General features: G+C 37.1%; 1 protein-coding gene across 1 annotated transcript; it reads left to right on the top strand.

Annotated features, from left to right (window-relative positions):
- Positions 1 to 1640: 1640 nt before the first annotated feature.
- abcg4b (ATP-binding cassette, sub-family G (WHITE), member 4b) lies at positions 1641 to 14470 on the top strand. The gene is made up of 15 exons (XM_079823936.1): positions 1641 to 1763; positions 3024 to 3264; positions 6151 to 6268; positions 6488 to 6620; positions 7052 to 7102; positions 7195 to 7340; positions 7445 to 7568; positions 7660 to 7774; positions 8128 to 8270; positions 8462 to 8560; positions 8827 to 8995; positions 9135 to 9235; positions 9405 to 9563; positions 13272 to 13390; positions 13492 to 14470. Exons 2-15 carry the CDS (start codon positions 3033 to 3035, stop codon positions 13715 to 13717), a joined length of 1935 nt encoding a protein of 644 aa, XP_079680062.1. The 5' UTR covers positions 1641 to 1763; positions 3024 to 3032; the 3' UTR covers positions 13718 to 14470.
- Positions 14471 to 15885: the final 1415 nt, after the last annotated feature.

Genomic DNA, 15885 nt, shown 5'->3' on the forward strand with positions numbered 1-15885 from the left:
CATTGGGCAGTTTAACTGCTCAGGACAAACAAGGGACTCATAAACAACAATCACACACACACACAAAAAAATGAACAACCATCACACACACAAAAAAATGAACAACCATCACACACACAAAAAAAAAAACAGCCGTGGATCATCCAGGGAACAACACACAGTATTGAGAATTAATGGTTCATAAACTTTTGAACAGGGTTATTTTTAATAAATTCAGCTATTTTTTGTCTTGTGGACTATATGTAACCCCTCCTGTTCGACCCACCTCGCTCTAAGCAGGACTCGAACCTAGGTCCGCCGGCATGAGAGTCGGATGCTCTAACAAGGAGGCTAAAAGCTACACCCTCTAGCGTCAGTCGCTTGAGTGTCTCTTGAGATCAGAGGAGTGAGGTTTACTCGCACAGCAACAGCTGGCCTCCGTTATATGTATAAAAAAAATTATGTCAAATAGATTATTCAGGACAGTACTAAATAAAAAATAACATGCATTTTGTATGATATCTTTTTTTTGGTTAAAATTATTCACATTTTCACAGATTCTGCAAGTGGTTCACATACTTTTTCTTGCCACTGTAGATGCAGATGTACAGATATAGATGTGTTTACTTCCTTTGCTATTTTTTACAAACTGCATTATTAAGAATCCAGTATACCAGCTTTTTCGTAAATATAAAAATAAAGTTTTACTTTATAAAACGACCTGAGATGTCATGGCTGAGGGTATAAATAAAGGAGCAATATATTACGTTATCAGAACTGTCTCTTACAAGTCTTAGAATTCAAAAATAGATGATCAGTTTTATTTATTATAGATGCATACTTTTCAAGATTGATGTTTCATAAATGTCTGTTACAGGTACCAGGTGGCATTTAAACAGTGAAGGACTGCCTGTCAGATGTCAAGCTTAGACTCGTCCTTGTTCTGAGGGTGAACTCACTTTATTAGCGCGTGGCTTCTTCTGGAAACCAGTTGTGGCATGTTGCCATCGCGTCCACTCATTTTCACAGCAAATTACATACCACACTTTCCACAGAAGTCTATTATCTCATACCTGTTTTAATAAACAAACAGGCATTTTTAAAAAACGCACATATTTGTGTGACACAGTTTTACACAATGATATAAAATATTTAAAAAATGAAAGATAGGCCTACATTAAACATTGAATAAAATAAAAATGTAAAATAAATAAGAAATCTTAAACTATTCTAAATAAACAAATAAATAAATAAACACAATTTATTTATGTAAATTTGGTCGGTTTCCATGGAGAGTGGTCTTTCCAGGTCTGGTTTGGAGCATCATTGAACATAAGCCAAGGCAAGTGCTGCTCACTGCAGAGCCAAATTACGTCCAGCTCCCCCCTCGCTGGATGTCATGGGTTGAGCTTGGCTTTGTACAGCTCCACCTCTGTTGATCTAATAGGTGGAGGGATAGAGTTGTGGGTAGGGTTAGGGCGTGGTTGGACCTTCTAGCTCCACCCATTACGCCCAAATTTCATCTAGAGAGGGGGGGCTGGACTTCACACTCCACCCATGGCTCTGCAGTGAGCAGCCTCTCTCTGCGGCTCTTTCATCCATCTCATGTTTTGCGTCACACTCACACCTCACCACGAAACTCCCTCAGGACTCGATTTTTCATTCAGTTCTGTACGGGATTACCAGTGGCAGGAATTATTTTTGGTAGATACTTATTGTAAAGAAAAAGGTGACGTGCATTTCAACACTTAAACGAATATATTTCCTCTCAAGTGTGAGCTTAGGTAAGTGATTTTCCCCCCTAAATTTTAAACATTTGGTTTGTTACCAGTCAATGCAGTTCATTCTCAGCAGGAACTTAACTTAACAATATTTGTTTTATCATCAGACCATCTTCTGATTAAAAATGTATTTTATCATAATAAAATGTTATTTACGACATTTTTTATCACATTATATTTTAATCGTAACTATAATAAGCTGTGATATATATTTTTTAATTTATTAATTAATTATTATTTAATAAAAGTAATAAAGCAACATATATATATATATATATATATATATATATATATATATATATATATATATATATATATATATATATATATATATATATATATATATATATATATATATATATATATATATATATATATATATATATATATATATATATATATATATATATATTCATGGTATTAACAGAGATAAAACTACTAATTAGTGTAGCCATACACAGCATAAAGACCACAAAGCCAAATCTCTCAACTCTCTGTGTTGGCCTGTTAAACTTTAAATTTTTTTGTGTCCAATAAAACAATCTTATTACTCTTGAAAGGGCAGGAACATATTAATACAATGCTGTTTTCTTGCTCAGATACTATAAAAAAGAAAGATTGTACTTTTCATGTTCCTTTTTAAAATATCCCTTTTTATTTTACAGTTTGTACGTTAGTATTTGAAGAGACCGCTTTTTTCAATTTTGAAAAAAAAAATCCAGTTTCACTGGATACAATACATTCCAACAAGATTTCCATTGTACAGGCTGTCTCCGCACGGCACAATCTACTAAGTCTCATGTGAACGCTCAAATGATCCCCTCCTACCTAGTGTTCTCTGTGGGACTGAGCTAATGATGTCTGTCTCTGACCTGACTATTCACATTCTCTAATTTCGCTCTTCCTTTTGGCTCGACACTCCAGGGACTTACATCTAGCTGGTCAATTCAGTGTGTCAGCACAATGCGGTCTCTTGGAGGAAACCAAATCCCAGCCTTTTACAAGAGCTCCAAATTCTAAACCAGATCAATTTGACAGAGTAGGGGCCTCTCCTAAATGAGCAGAGAGTGTAAAAAGGTTTGCGTTCCATGGGGAAAGTATAGTACGATGCTCCCCTTAGAGATTTATCATTTTGAATGCATGGTTATGTACTGTATGATGACTTTGTTGACTAGAAGTCACGGTGAAATGAAATTCAATAATGTGACCATAGTTTTGTTAAGACATAGTCACAGAACTAAAGCATTTTTTGCTCCCTTTTAGACCTTTGGAATGGCAGAGAAGACGTCTGATCCTGGGACAGTTAGTATTTCTATGGAGGACAGCCTCTGTAATGGGGGAACACAGCCCCAGGAAGCTCCATTGCTAACACATCTAAAGAAGGTGGAGAACCATATCACCGAGGCGCAGCGCTTCTCTCACCTGCCCAAACGCACTACTGTGGACCTGGAGTTCAGTGACCTCTCCTACACCATCAGAGAAGGACCATGGTGGAAGAAACAAGGTCAGGAGCGCATACACAATTTACTTAATATAACCATATAAAGAAAATGCAAGTTCACGTCTGTACAGTAGAGGGTGCAGCTCAAAGCAACCTGGATTGCAGAATAGGATGCAGGAAAAGAAAGTTTAACACTCTTACTTCAGCAATAAAAACAAAACAATGAAACACAAATGTGCTGTTTATGTAAAGTCATTTTTCCTTATTAGTATGGTTGAGTTTGATCATCGAAGGTCAGCAACAACGACTTTGCTTAATAAAGTGAGATTAAATACATAAAGTATATTTGTATTATTTGACGTATTTAATTATTGTAGGTTTGTGTAATTTTTTGAGTTTGCATTTCAAGGTTATTCATTTTGAGGAATACACTGAATCTGTTTTTTGCAAGTGAGATGAGGAAATGCATGCTCACATTTAGTCTAGAACTACTATAACCATCATGTTTACACAGCACACACAACGCTTCACCTTACTCCATTCATGTGGACAGGAGACGTGTAAGTCAATAAATGGGGAAGCAAAGTAACTTGCGTTACTTATTTGAAAAAGTATTGTACATTTAAAAGTAATGCATTACTTTACTAGTTATTGAAAAATGTATCTGATTATATTGTGTAATGTGTTACCCCCAACACTTGTCTCTGAATAATTGTGCACAAAAGAAATCCAATCTTTACAAAAATGAAGCCTTAAAGGAACACTCCACTATTTTTTGAAAATATGCTTATTTTCCAACTCCCCTAGAGTTAAACAGTTGAGTTTTAACTTTTTCGAATCCATTCAGCCGATCTCCGGATCTGGTGCTGGGGACTATTTTCAGGCCCTGCGTAATATCATTGCGCCGCTGCACCCATGGTACGGCAGTAAAGTTCCTTGATTATTACGCAGGAATGAGAGTATAGTTCCTAGCCATATCGGTCTAGAAAATCGCAACTTTTCATTTTCCTTCGGTCTTAGTACACGATGTAACTACAAAAGAGTCAAGTTTTAAATAGGAAAAATATCTAAACTCTTTGGTCATTTTTGAGCGAGATGCTAACGGTCTAATCAGATTCAATTATCTATGCTAAGCTATGCTAAAAGTGCTACCGCCAGACCCGGAGATCGGCTGAATGGATTCGAAAATTGTAAAACTCAACTGTTTAACTCTAGGGTGGTTGGAAAATGAGCCTATTTTCAAAAATAGGGGAGTGTTCCTTTAAAGACAATACTATGTGCAATAATATACTATGTAGGCTATATCTTGTTTGTGCAAGTTAAATCAGAAATGAAAACATTCAGGTCTTGGCTATTTGCATTCTTATAGTAGCAGCTTTTGCTCATTTACAAAGCGGATATGGTAAGTAATTGTAATTTACCAGCTTAGCATACAAAGGAGATTAAAATCACATTAGAACCGATATTTAGATTGTTTGATTTGCATGTAACTTCATGAATGCTGGTATCTTATTCTGATCACTTCTGTTTTTTTATCAGATGAAGATGACTCATGCACTGTCTAGTCTGGCTCAAAGATAGGAGTTCTTTGATCTCATGATTTATTGGTGAAAAGATCCCAGTGTGGAAGATGCTACTATTTTGCAGCCTTCAAAAAATGCAAGGCTTTTATTTTTGCAGTGTCACTGACACCCATCACCACAAGTAGTTTAAATTAGATGAGATCACATCTGACATCACTAGGGAGAACACAAGTTGTGTCCCAAATGATGCACTATACACTATGCACTTAAGCACTATGTACTTATGCACTATGTACTCAACCGTGTAGTGTATGAACTTTACATGGTTATTTTGTTATTTAAAATCCGGAATCTAGTGCCTCCCCCTCCACTACATAATTAAAGCTGCGACAGTTGAGTGCATGAAGTGTCCAACATTCCACACTTTGTTTTTACCGTTAATTTAGTGCATCATTTGGGTATTTAAAGTGCACTTTTTCTGTATGGAATTTTTCGTGAGAACACACTACTTACACTATTCATACTTTGCGTTATACGTTATAGAATAGTGCATAAGTATGCGAATTGGGACGTACCTAGAATTTTCAATTTGGAATTGGCTTATGATATCCTAATGCTTGTTGCTTGGTAATTCTCATGAATGTTCTTATGCATGCTGAATGTAGCATTCATAATATGTCTGCACTATGATAAAAAAATAATAATACAGAATTAAATGTATTTGGAAAGGTGATATATGTGAGGGTTAGGGTGAGTGTTAAATGTAATTTGCACTCTCAATGCTTCCATTGTGGCCTAAAGCAAGAGCTCCACCAATGATGATAATATGGCAGCCATCAAACGACTTCTAAACATTCAGTAAACAGACATGTATGGGAATAAAGTCAAAGGGTAAGAAAGAAGGCTTTCCTTGATTCGACTGTGAGAACAGAGCTTTTGGGCTAATAATAGGCTGCTAATTAGGGTGCCTTGCTTTGAAATACAGCAAGTCTGGCTTTGACAATCCTGGGAGTGTTTATCTCTCTCTCTCTCTCTCTCTCTCTCTCTCTCTCTCTCTCTCTCTCTCTCTCTCTCTCTCTCTCTCTCTCTCTCTCTCTCTCTCTCTCTCTTTAGATGTTTCTATATTAGTGACTTCTCAAAATGTGGTGGGTGGGTGGAAGCCATCTTGGTGGACTCATAGAAAGGTCAATGAGCAGATTTGTCCAGAGTGGTTTAATTAGCCACTGAGACTTTTTGAGTCTTATCTCATCACCTTCATCACCCACTTTCTCACATTTCTTAGCTTTGGAGAAAATATGTAGTACAGTCATGAGGTTCATGGATTAAACCATACTTCTTATTTGAAGGGATTAACTGCAAGTGGACCACTTGTTCCAAAGGAGAACCAACCGTATGATGCCAATCATATATATTTTCCCCCCTGCAGGATATAAGGCCTTGCTCAAGTGTCTATCGGGCAAGTTCTGCAGTCGGGAACTCATTGGCATTATGGGCCCCTCAGGGGCTGGAAAGTCTACCTTGATGAACATCCTGGCAGGGTACAGGTAAGGGGACATTGAATGCAAAAATTATGTGGAAAGCATAATAATAAAATAGCGAGAAAGCATGCTGTACTTTTCGTTCTAATTGATTGAATTTCACAAGTAAACTTTATTATGAATTAAAAAAATACTTAAATACATTCATTAAATTAAAATATATATATATATACATTCAATCTTGAAAGCATACACACCCATTGCTGTTTGTCTTGTGCGTTAAAGAGAAACAGGGATGACTGGACAGATCCTGGTAAATGGAAAGCTCCGAGACCTCCGAACCTTTCGTAAAATGTCCTGTTACATTATGCAGGAGGACAAATTGCTGCCCCACTTGACCGTTCAAGAAGCAATGCTGGTGAGTCTGCAGGGAGAATGATGTGGTAAAGGATGCCCCCTAGTGCTGGTTTGATGTTAATGCTCATACACTCTAAAAAAAGGTTCTATATGGCACCAAAAATGGTTCTTCGTCGTAATCATAGAGGAACCACTTTTGGTGCTATATAGCACCATATCTTAACATGTTCTGTATATGGTAGCGTTGCTATATAGCACCTTAGTTCTGCTGAAGAAACACTGAAGCACCAAAATTGGTACTATATAGCACTTAAAAAGGTTCCCCTATATGATTACGAGCCAAGAACCATGTTTGGTGCCATATAGAACCTTTTTTTTTTTAGAGTGAAATGTAATAACTTTAGAATGCTTTTCATGTACAGAAAAAAAAGTAGTTTCTAAAAGGAAATGCATGACTGAACTCAACTGAATGATTTCTCCATTCTTTTTAAGGTTTCAGCCAACCTAAAGCTTAATGAAAACACAGAGGTGAAAAAAGAGCTGGTAGGTAAAACTCATCACCTCATGCAGACTTGCCCCAATATGCTTCTCTCTGAAATGTCACCTACTTTCTGTGTGTTTATGTTATCATGTAGATAAAAGAAATTCTGACAGCCCTGGGATTACATGAGTGTGTCCACACTCGCACTGTCTCTCTCTCTGGGGGCCAGTGTAAGAGGTTAGCTATTGCCCTTGAGCTAGTAAACAACCCGCCAGTCATGTTCTTTGATGAGCCCACCAGGTAATGATGTTATCATCTCACACAAATAAAACAGCATTATTTATATGCTTGTGGCGATTTTTATATATAACCATACCAACATAAATGTTGCTTTTTGATTGCAGTGGTTTGGATAGTGCATCCTGTTTCCAGGTAGTGTCTTTGATGAAGTCTCTTGCACAAGGAGGACGAACCATCATTTGCACTATTCATCAGCCCAGTGCCAAACTATTTGAGATGTTTGATAAGGTACAAAGGCATATGCAAATCTTTTTTAGAATCTGAAACGTCTTCAGGTCACTTCAGTCATCATTTGATTTCCTCTGTGTCTCTTTCACAGCTGTATATTTTAAGCCAAGGCCAGTGCATATATAAGGGAAGTGTCCCATACCTCGTCCCTTATTTGAGAGGACTGGGTCTTCACTGTCCAACATACCACAATCCTGCAGATTTCAGTGAGATAACCATTTATTCAATAAATACTCATACTTACATACTCACATGTACACAGATATAAACATATATGTGTGTGGATATATATTCAGCAAGGATGCATTTAATCGGTTAAAAGTGACATGAAAGACTTATAATTTCAAAATATTTATTTCAAATAAATTCTGTTTCTTAGAACTTTCTATTCATCAAAGAATTCTGAAGAATATGATATAGTGCTTTCAAATCCAATAATCACGACTAACATAAACGTTTGCGTTTACATAATATAAGTGTTTGTGTATATATTATTACATTTATATATATATTATCTATATGAGTGATATATATATATTCTTCTCTGTTTTGTGTTTAGTCATAGAGGTAGCATCAGGAGAGTATGGCGACTTGAACCCAGTGTTGTTTGAGGCTGTTCAGGGTGGCATGTGTGCTTTGGAGGAAAAGTGCAACTCTATTGACAAAACCACCGTAACCCCATGCACTGCAAAATGTGTCAAAGTGAGTGATGCAACTAGTTTCATAAGTTTTCATTTCTGCTGGTGGATAGCATCTGTCATGCTTAATTGTGGTCAGGATGCATGCTAGACAAACTGATCCACTCTGTTCAAAAGCCTCTTTCAAATAAAAACATACTGAATGTGTTTGATGGTGTAACTGTCTTCTTAAGGTTTCCTACACTTGTTTTACAGGATTCAGGACACATTGAGAGCCATACTTTTGCGACAAGCTCTCTGACTCAGTTCTGTATTCTCTTTAAAAGAACATTAATTACAATATGCAGAGACCAGGTACAATGTTGTTTCATTTAGTTAATATCTGGTATGTTCATGTTTTGTGTCCAAGATACCAACACTGATTGTATAATAAAATTTTGACACATGGTGTCTTCATTGTTGGAAGGGTTTAATACACGGAAATATATAGCAACTTTATATTTTATGAAAGGGATCATTATATTTGGGGGTCCTTGGAATAAAAAAAGACCCTTAACTCAGTCTTGTAATTTGTTACTTTTGCACAATTGTTTAATAATGGCGCTTGGTTTCTGTTCTAGGTTTTGACACATCTGCGGCTGATGTCACACATCTCGATTGGAGTGTTGATAGGCCTGCTGTACCTCAATATTGGCAATGATGCCAGCAAAGTCTTCAACAACACCGGTTTCCTCTTCTTCTCAATGCTCTTTCTCATGTTTGGAGCGCTGATGCCTACAGTTCTTACCTGTAAGTTAGTAAAGCGAAATGCAAGAACGTAGCAGACAGTTTCACTATCAACACAAGTTTGGGTCTAAAAGCATGTCCTACATTCAGCAGGGGAAGTGAAAGCGGTTTTGATCTGAGAGATTCTCTGTGCTACTTTCAGTTCCCCTAGAAATGGCTGTGTTTCTGAGAGAACATCTAAACTACTGGTACAGCCTGAAGGCTTACTATCTGGCTAAGACAATGGCTGACATTCCATTCCAGGTGGGTGCCTGCCTGCCTAAGCCTTACTGACTCCATTTTATGCCTGATATAAGCTGAGCATATTTGGACAATGTTGAAAGTTTAATATAATGGAACTAAGACAAAGGAATCATGGACCCTTATAACACCAGCATTTGATATTATCATGGGTTTGTCCACTCTTTCTCAGGTCCTTTGTCCCATCATGTACTGCAGTATTGTGTACTGGATGACTGAACAGCCTCCAGAGGCAAGCCGCTACTTGTTGTTTTTGGCTTTGTCAATCTGTACAGCTTTAGTAGCCCAGTCTCTTGGGCTTCTGGTCGGTGCTGCCTCCACATCCCTTCAGGTACATGTTGCAGCTACTATCTCTGTTAGCTAAATGTTTTTTCTTCTCAGGGCTACAGACTGCAACAAAAACATTTATGACAGTACATCAAGTCAGGACAGCAGTGAAAACTTTGCTTCCATATTAAGAGAAAAAAAGTTTAAGAGATGCCTGCAACTCTAGTTTACATTTTCATTGGTCATAACTTCTGGAGAAAAATAGCGGAGATACTGGACAAAGATTAAACTTTTTTGGTGCGCATGTGATGACAGTGTGTGTTCGCATGCACTATCAAATGAAGTATAATTTGCAGATCTGGCTGTATATACTGTGGGGCAAAAAAGTTTTTAGTCAGCCACCAACTGTGCAAGTTCTCCCACTTAAAAAGAAGAGAGAGGACTGTAATTTTCACTTCAACTATGAGAGACAGAATGAGAAAACAAATCCAGAAAAGCACATTGTCTGATTTTTAAAGAATTTATTTGCAAATTATGGTAGAAAATAAGTATTTGGTCAATAACAAAAGTACAAAAGTCAATACTTTGTTATATACCCTTTGTTGGCAATGACAGAGGTCAAACGTTTTCTGTAAGTCTCCACAAGGTTTGTACACACTGTTGCTGGTAGTTTGGCCCATTCCTCCATGCAGATCTCCTCTAAAGTAGTGATGTTTTGGGGCTGTCGCTGGGCAACACAGATTTTCAACTCCCTCCAAAGATTTTCTATGGGGTTGAGATCTGGAGACTGGCTAGGCCACTCCAGGACCTTGAAATGCTTCTTACGAAGCCACTCCTTCGTTGCCTGGGCGGTGTGTTTGGGATCATTGTCATGCTGAAAGACCCAGCCACATTTAATCTTCAATGCCCTTGCTGATGGAAGTAGGATTTTACTCAAAAATATCACGATACATGGCCCCATTCATTCTTTCCTTTACACGGATCAGTCTGTCACGGATCAGAAAAACAGCCCCAAAGCATGATGTTTCCACCCCCATGCTTCACAGTAGGTATGGTGTTCTTTGGATGCAACTCAGCATTCTTTCTCCTCCCAACACGACAAGTTGAGTTTTTACCAAAAAGTTATATTTTGGTTTCATCTGACCATATGACATTCTCCCAATCCTCTTCAGGATCATCCAAATGCTCTCTAGCAAACTTCAGATATGTACTGGCTCAAGCAGGGGGACACGTCTGGCACTGCAGGATTTGAGTCCCTGGCGGCGTAGTGTGTTACTCATGGTAGCCTTTGTTACTTTTGGTCCCAGCTCTCTGAAGGTCATTCACTAGGTCCCCCTGTGTTGTTCTGGGATTTTTGCTCACCGTTATTGTTATCATTTTGACCCCACGGGGTGAGATCTTGCGTGGAGCCCCAGATCGAGGGAGATTATCAGTGGTCTTGTATGTCTTCTATTTTCTAATAATTGCTCCCACAGTTGATTTATTCACACCAAGCTGCTTATCTATTGCAGATTCAGTCTTCCCAGCCTTGTGCAGGTCTACAGTTTTGTTTCTGGTGTTCTTTGACAGCTCTTTTGTCTTGGCCATAGTGGAGTTTGGAGTCTGACTGTTTAAGGTTGTGGACATGTGTCTTTTATACTGATAACAAGTTCAAACAGGTGCCATTAATACAGGTAATGAGTGGAGGACAGACGAGCCGCTTAAAGAAGAAGTTACAGGTCTGTGAGAGCCAGATATCATGCTTTTTTGTAGGTGACCAAATACTTATTTTCCACCATAATTTGCAAATAAATTCTTTAAAAATCAGACAATGTGATTTTTCTCATTCTGTCTCTCATAGTTGAAGAAGTGTACCTATTAGGGATGCCACAATTCTCAATATAATATTGAACCGTTCGGTACGGCATTCACGGTTCAATACGCACTTGTGAATTGCGGTTTTTTCGGTTTCGCATTTAATTAATTATTTTTCTACAAATTCTATAATTTGCCTCCATCCCAATACTGAACAACGCGACATACATTCACATCACACGTTAGTGGTAGAGTTATACTCACGGAACACTTTAGTTATTCACAATCACGAAAGTTCATTATTTGCATGCGTTTTAAAGCCTTGCTCGGCTTGCCGGTTTCATTCGCGTGCACGGTTTTAACATGCGCTTTTCAGAGCGCGCGCACTAAAAGCCTGTCATACACGTGATTACTGGACTTAGTAGTCTTGCTGCGTTAATACTGTCAAATACACACAAGGTTAACATAAACACTGTCGGTTATGTCTAAAGTGAAAGTAAAATCGCAATCGTGTCTGTATATTAGATGTGTAGAGGTCTTAAATTGACAGCAGCGCAGCCAGTGAACACGCGGTCCTTAAAGGGACAGTTCACCTATAAAATTATGTCATTATTTACTCACTCTAATATTGTTTCAAACCTGTATTCATTTCTCGAGGACATAATTTTCAGTTTTGAGTGAAATATTCCTTTAATGTTAATACAACAACAAAAGACAGAGAAAATCACTCAATGCTCTTGACAGAAAAACTAATATAGTAGCTAAGAATCAATGTATATTTTATAGTGAAGTCTATGTAGTGTTTTATTTTTACATTTATTCATTCAATTTCATACTTAAATGCTGCTGTACAGCTCTGAGCTGCCAGTGTAAATCTTTATATATATTTATTTTATATTATTATCCAATACACTAGGAATGTGTACAAGGGTTTTTTAAGTTAAGTAAAGTTTTAAGTATAAGTAAGGTTTTTCAATTCTTTTAAGTAAAATAAAGAAAGAGTATTGCAATAAAAAAATTGTCTTTTTTCTCTTTAACCTCTTGCGGTTCCTGTCACATAAGAATAGAATATGAATGTGATAATGTGAAAATGTGACAAGCCATCAGAACCGAACCGAAAACCGTGGGTAAAAACCGAGGTATGTATTGAACCGTGGACTAACTGTATTGTTGCATCCCTAGTACCTATGATGAAAATTACTGGCCTCTCTCATCTTTTTAAGGGGGAGAACTTGCACAATTGGTGGCTGACTAAAACTTTTTTTGCCCCACTATATACACTAAGCACTCACTATAAAAAAAGCGAACAATAGCCTTGAAATCCTACGTCAACTAGCGGTTCGAACATTTGGAGCTGTTACCATGTTTTTAGCTGACTCCCTCACTGAATTAGGCATTTTTTGGTGCGTTTGAAATGAACCGGGAACCTTTACTTACATTATAGTCTTTTTACCGACTTTTTGTTCATGTGAGAACATCTTGTAATTAAAGGTATAGTTCACCCAAAAATGAAAATTCTGTCATAATTTACTCACCCTCAAGTTGTTCCAAACCTGTATGAGTTTCTGTTGAACACAAAAGAAGATATTTTGAAGAATGGGTAACCAAACAGTTGATGGGCCCCATTGAGATCCCCCCAAAAAATACTATGGAAGTCAATGGGGCCCATCAACTGTTTAGTTACTGACATAATAATGCATATCAGTAATATATGCTAAAACCTTTTTCTTATTTCACAAAAAATATTATTGGTCATTTGTTTGCCTCGTTTGAATTGACTCTAACAATGTGGCTACACCAGACGCAAGCGGTGCGATGCAATGCGACAAAAACCGGTAGAGCCCATTATAATCATTGATGCGGTTATAGCTAGTCATTTGTTCAGTCTGGAGGCCTGCTTTCGGTTATGGTAACTTTTCAGCTTGTCTTGGCATATCTTTTTTTTTTTTTAAATGCATATTGTGCATTTTCTTCACAGGTGGCCACTTTTGTTGGTCCAGTTACAGCCATTCCAGTCCTACTCTTCTCAGGCTTCTTTGTGAACTTTGACACCATTCCAGAATACTTACAATGGAGTTCTTATGTGTCCTATGTCCGGTATGCTATGCTATTTAAATCTTAAATAGCTGTAATAGTAATGTGTTTGCTTTTACTGTGCAAAATCACAGTTTCACGTTTGCTTATTGTGCTTATGATAGGTACGGATTTGAGGGGGTGATTTTGTCCATTTATGGGATGAACCGAACTGAGCTTGAATGTCCAGGAAGGGTTTGCAAGTTCCAAAGACCTGAAGAAGTTCTGCAGTTGTTGGATGTAGAAGATGCCAAGCTCTACATGGACTTCATCGTACTGGGCATTTTCTTCCTCATCCTGCGACTCGCCACCTACTTGGTTCTTCGGTACAAAATAAAATCAGAGCGATAATATTCAAGTCCTGGCCTTGCATGGTCTCCAGCTCCTGTGAACTGTTTTCAGGCTACTCTGTATAAACCATTTCCAAAGGTGTCATTATCTGCTCAGGAAGTTCAGGTTTACTTGTTGATCATTTTGGTGTTCTAGATTTTGTTTTTCATTCAGATTAATAAATCACATTTCATTGTCTACAGAATTGGCTTTATGTATTGGAGTAAATCATTTCATGTTTTTCAGTGTTACACTGATGCAGTTCCAGGTGTTGAAAAAAATTGGTGTCATTTGGGCTGCTATATCCAAATTCAACTTGTGATACCAATGCAATGCAAATGATAATTTACTGAACTTACTGTTACTGTTTTACTCAAACACTAATTAGAATGAAGTTTTTCTTTGCATTTTTAGTTTCAGAAAGCACACCATGAACATATTTAGCCTGAAGTGAGGATGTTTACATATCATTGCACATGTCCAAAAAGGGTTTTAATTCAAACCAGAAGACTGTGAAGGTTCACGCAGTGCCTGTGTTTCTATTAAACCATTGTATCAATCTTTCTGTATAATAGATTTTATTATAGGTTTCTTTCTTTTTTGATTTAGTATTTTCCGTCTAGAGATTTGATGTACCTGGTGCTACAAATTATGTATTAAAACAAAGTTATAATTTTTTTAGGTCAACAAACTTTCATACTATGTATATCAGCAATGTATTGCTTAACATGTCATACTGCCAAATGTATGTTTAGAAATAAAATTCTGAGACCCATCAGAAGTGCAATTTCTCACTCACAATTGCAAAACACTGTGCTCGAATGTAGAATTCATACTGGTTCATTTTAGGACATTGAATAATTGAATAATCAATTATTTAATTTTAAAATAATTTAATTGACCTTTTACAGTAATTATGCATTTTGGAGAGAAAAAAAACGTTTGAACATTGACTTACTCTGACTAAACTAAAATGGAAGAATATCATGCGCAACCTGTTTGTTTCATATGTCATCAAAGAACCTTTCTAAGAATTGTTTTGAACTACTCAGAATTCCTTGGAGCTACAAAGAGCTTAGAGTAGAAGCTCCTATTTCCACATATAGAACTTGTTGGACTTGATACTGAACGTTTCAGGTGTGTTAGTGTGATCAGGGCTGTCTAAAGTAAAACAGCTTATGACATTGCATAATATTATTAATATCAAAAGTAATTAACATTAATGGGTTGGGTAGGCCTATAAAATTGCAAAGTGCTGTATGATTTTGCTGTCTGGATATACCTTATCAAATATATCAAACTGAAAACCCAAGCAGAGCCCTGAAGAAAGCTTGTCTATTGTAGATTTAAAGCTGCTGGATATAACTTTAAAAAAAGCTCTATGGTTTCACATTGTAATCTTAACTCACATATGTGCCTTCACTCTGTCTACTTGAATGTCCAGGAAGGGTTTGCAAGTTCCAAAGACCTGAAGAAGTTCTGCAGTTGTTGGATGTAGAAGATGCCAAGCTCTACATGGACTTCATCGTACTGGGTATTTTCTTCCTCATCCTGCGACTCGCCACCTACTTGGTTCTTCGGTACAAAATAAAATCAGAGCGATAATATTCAAGTCCTGGCCTTGCATGGTCTCCAGCTCCTGTGAACTGTTTTCAGGCTACTCTGTATAAACCATTTCCAAAGGTGTCATTATCTGCTCAGGAAGTTCAGGTTTACTTGTTGATCATTTTGGTGTTCTAGATTTTGTTTTTCATTCGGATTAATAAATCACATTTCATTGTCTACAGAATTGGCTTTATGTATTGGAGTAAATCATTTCATGTTTTTCAGTGTTACACTGATGCAGTTCCAGGTGTTGAAAAAAATTGGTGTCATTTGGGCTGCTATATCCAAATTCAACTTGTGATACCAAATTTAAATATGCAATGCAAATGATAATTTACTGAACTTACTGTTACTGTTTTACTCAAACACTAATTAGAATGAAGTTTTTCTTTGCATTTTTAGTTTCAGAAAGCACACCATGAACATATTTAGCCTGAAGTGAGGATGTTTACATATCATTGCACATGTCCAAAAAGGGTTTTAATTTAAACCAGAAGACTGTGAAGGTTCACGCAGTGCCTGTGTTTCTATTAAACCATTGTATCAATCTTTCTGTATAATAGATTTTATTATAGGTTTCTTTC

This window comes from Gobio gobio, assembly GCF_949357685.1.
Source record: "Gobio gobio genome assembly, chromosome: 8".
Taxonomy (NCBI): Eukaryota; Metazoa; Chordata; class Actinopteri; order Cypriniformes; family Gobionidae; genus Gobio; species Gobio gobio.

What these genes read in the sequence shown, in the direction of transcription:
- abcg4b (XM_079823936.1), top strand. Translation starts at nt 3,033, where the DNA reads ATGGCAGAGAAGACGTCTGATCCTGGGACAGTTAGTATTTCTATGGAG. An exon ending in CCGTTCAAGAAGCAATGCTG is followed by an intron (nt 6,621 to 7,051) that starts GTGAGTCTGCAG and finishes ATTCTTTTTAAG; the next exon opens with GTTTCAGCCAACCTAAAGCT. An exon ending in TATTTGAGATGTTTGATAAG is followed by an intron (nt 7,569 to 7,659) that starts GTACAAAGGCAT and finishes TCTCTTTCACAG; the next exon opens with CTGTATATTTTAAGCCAAGG.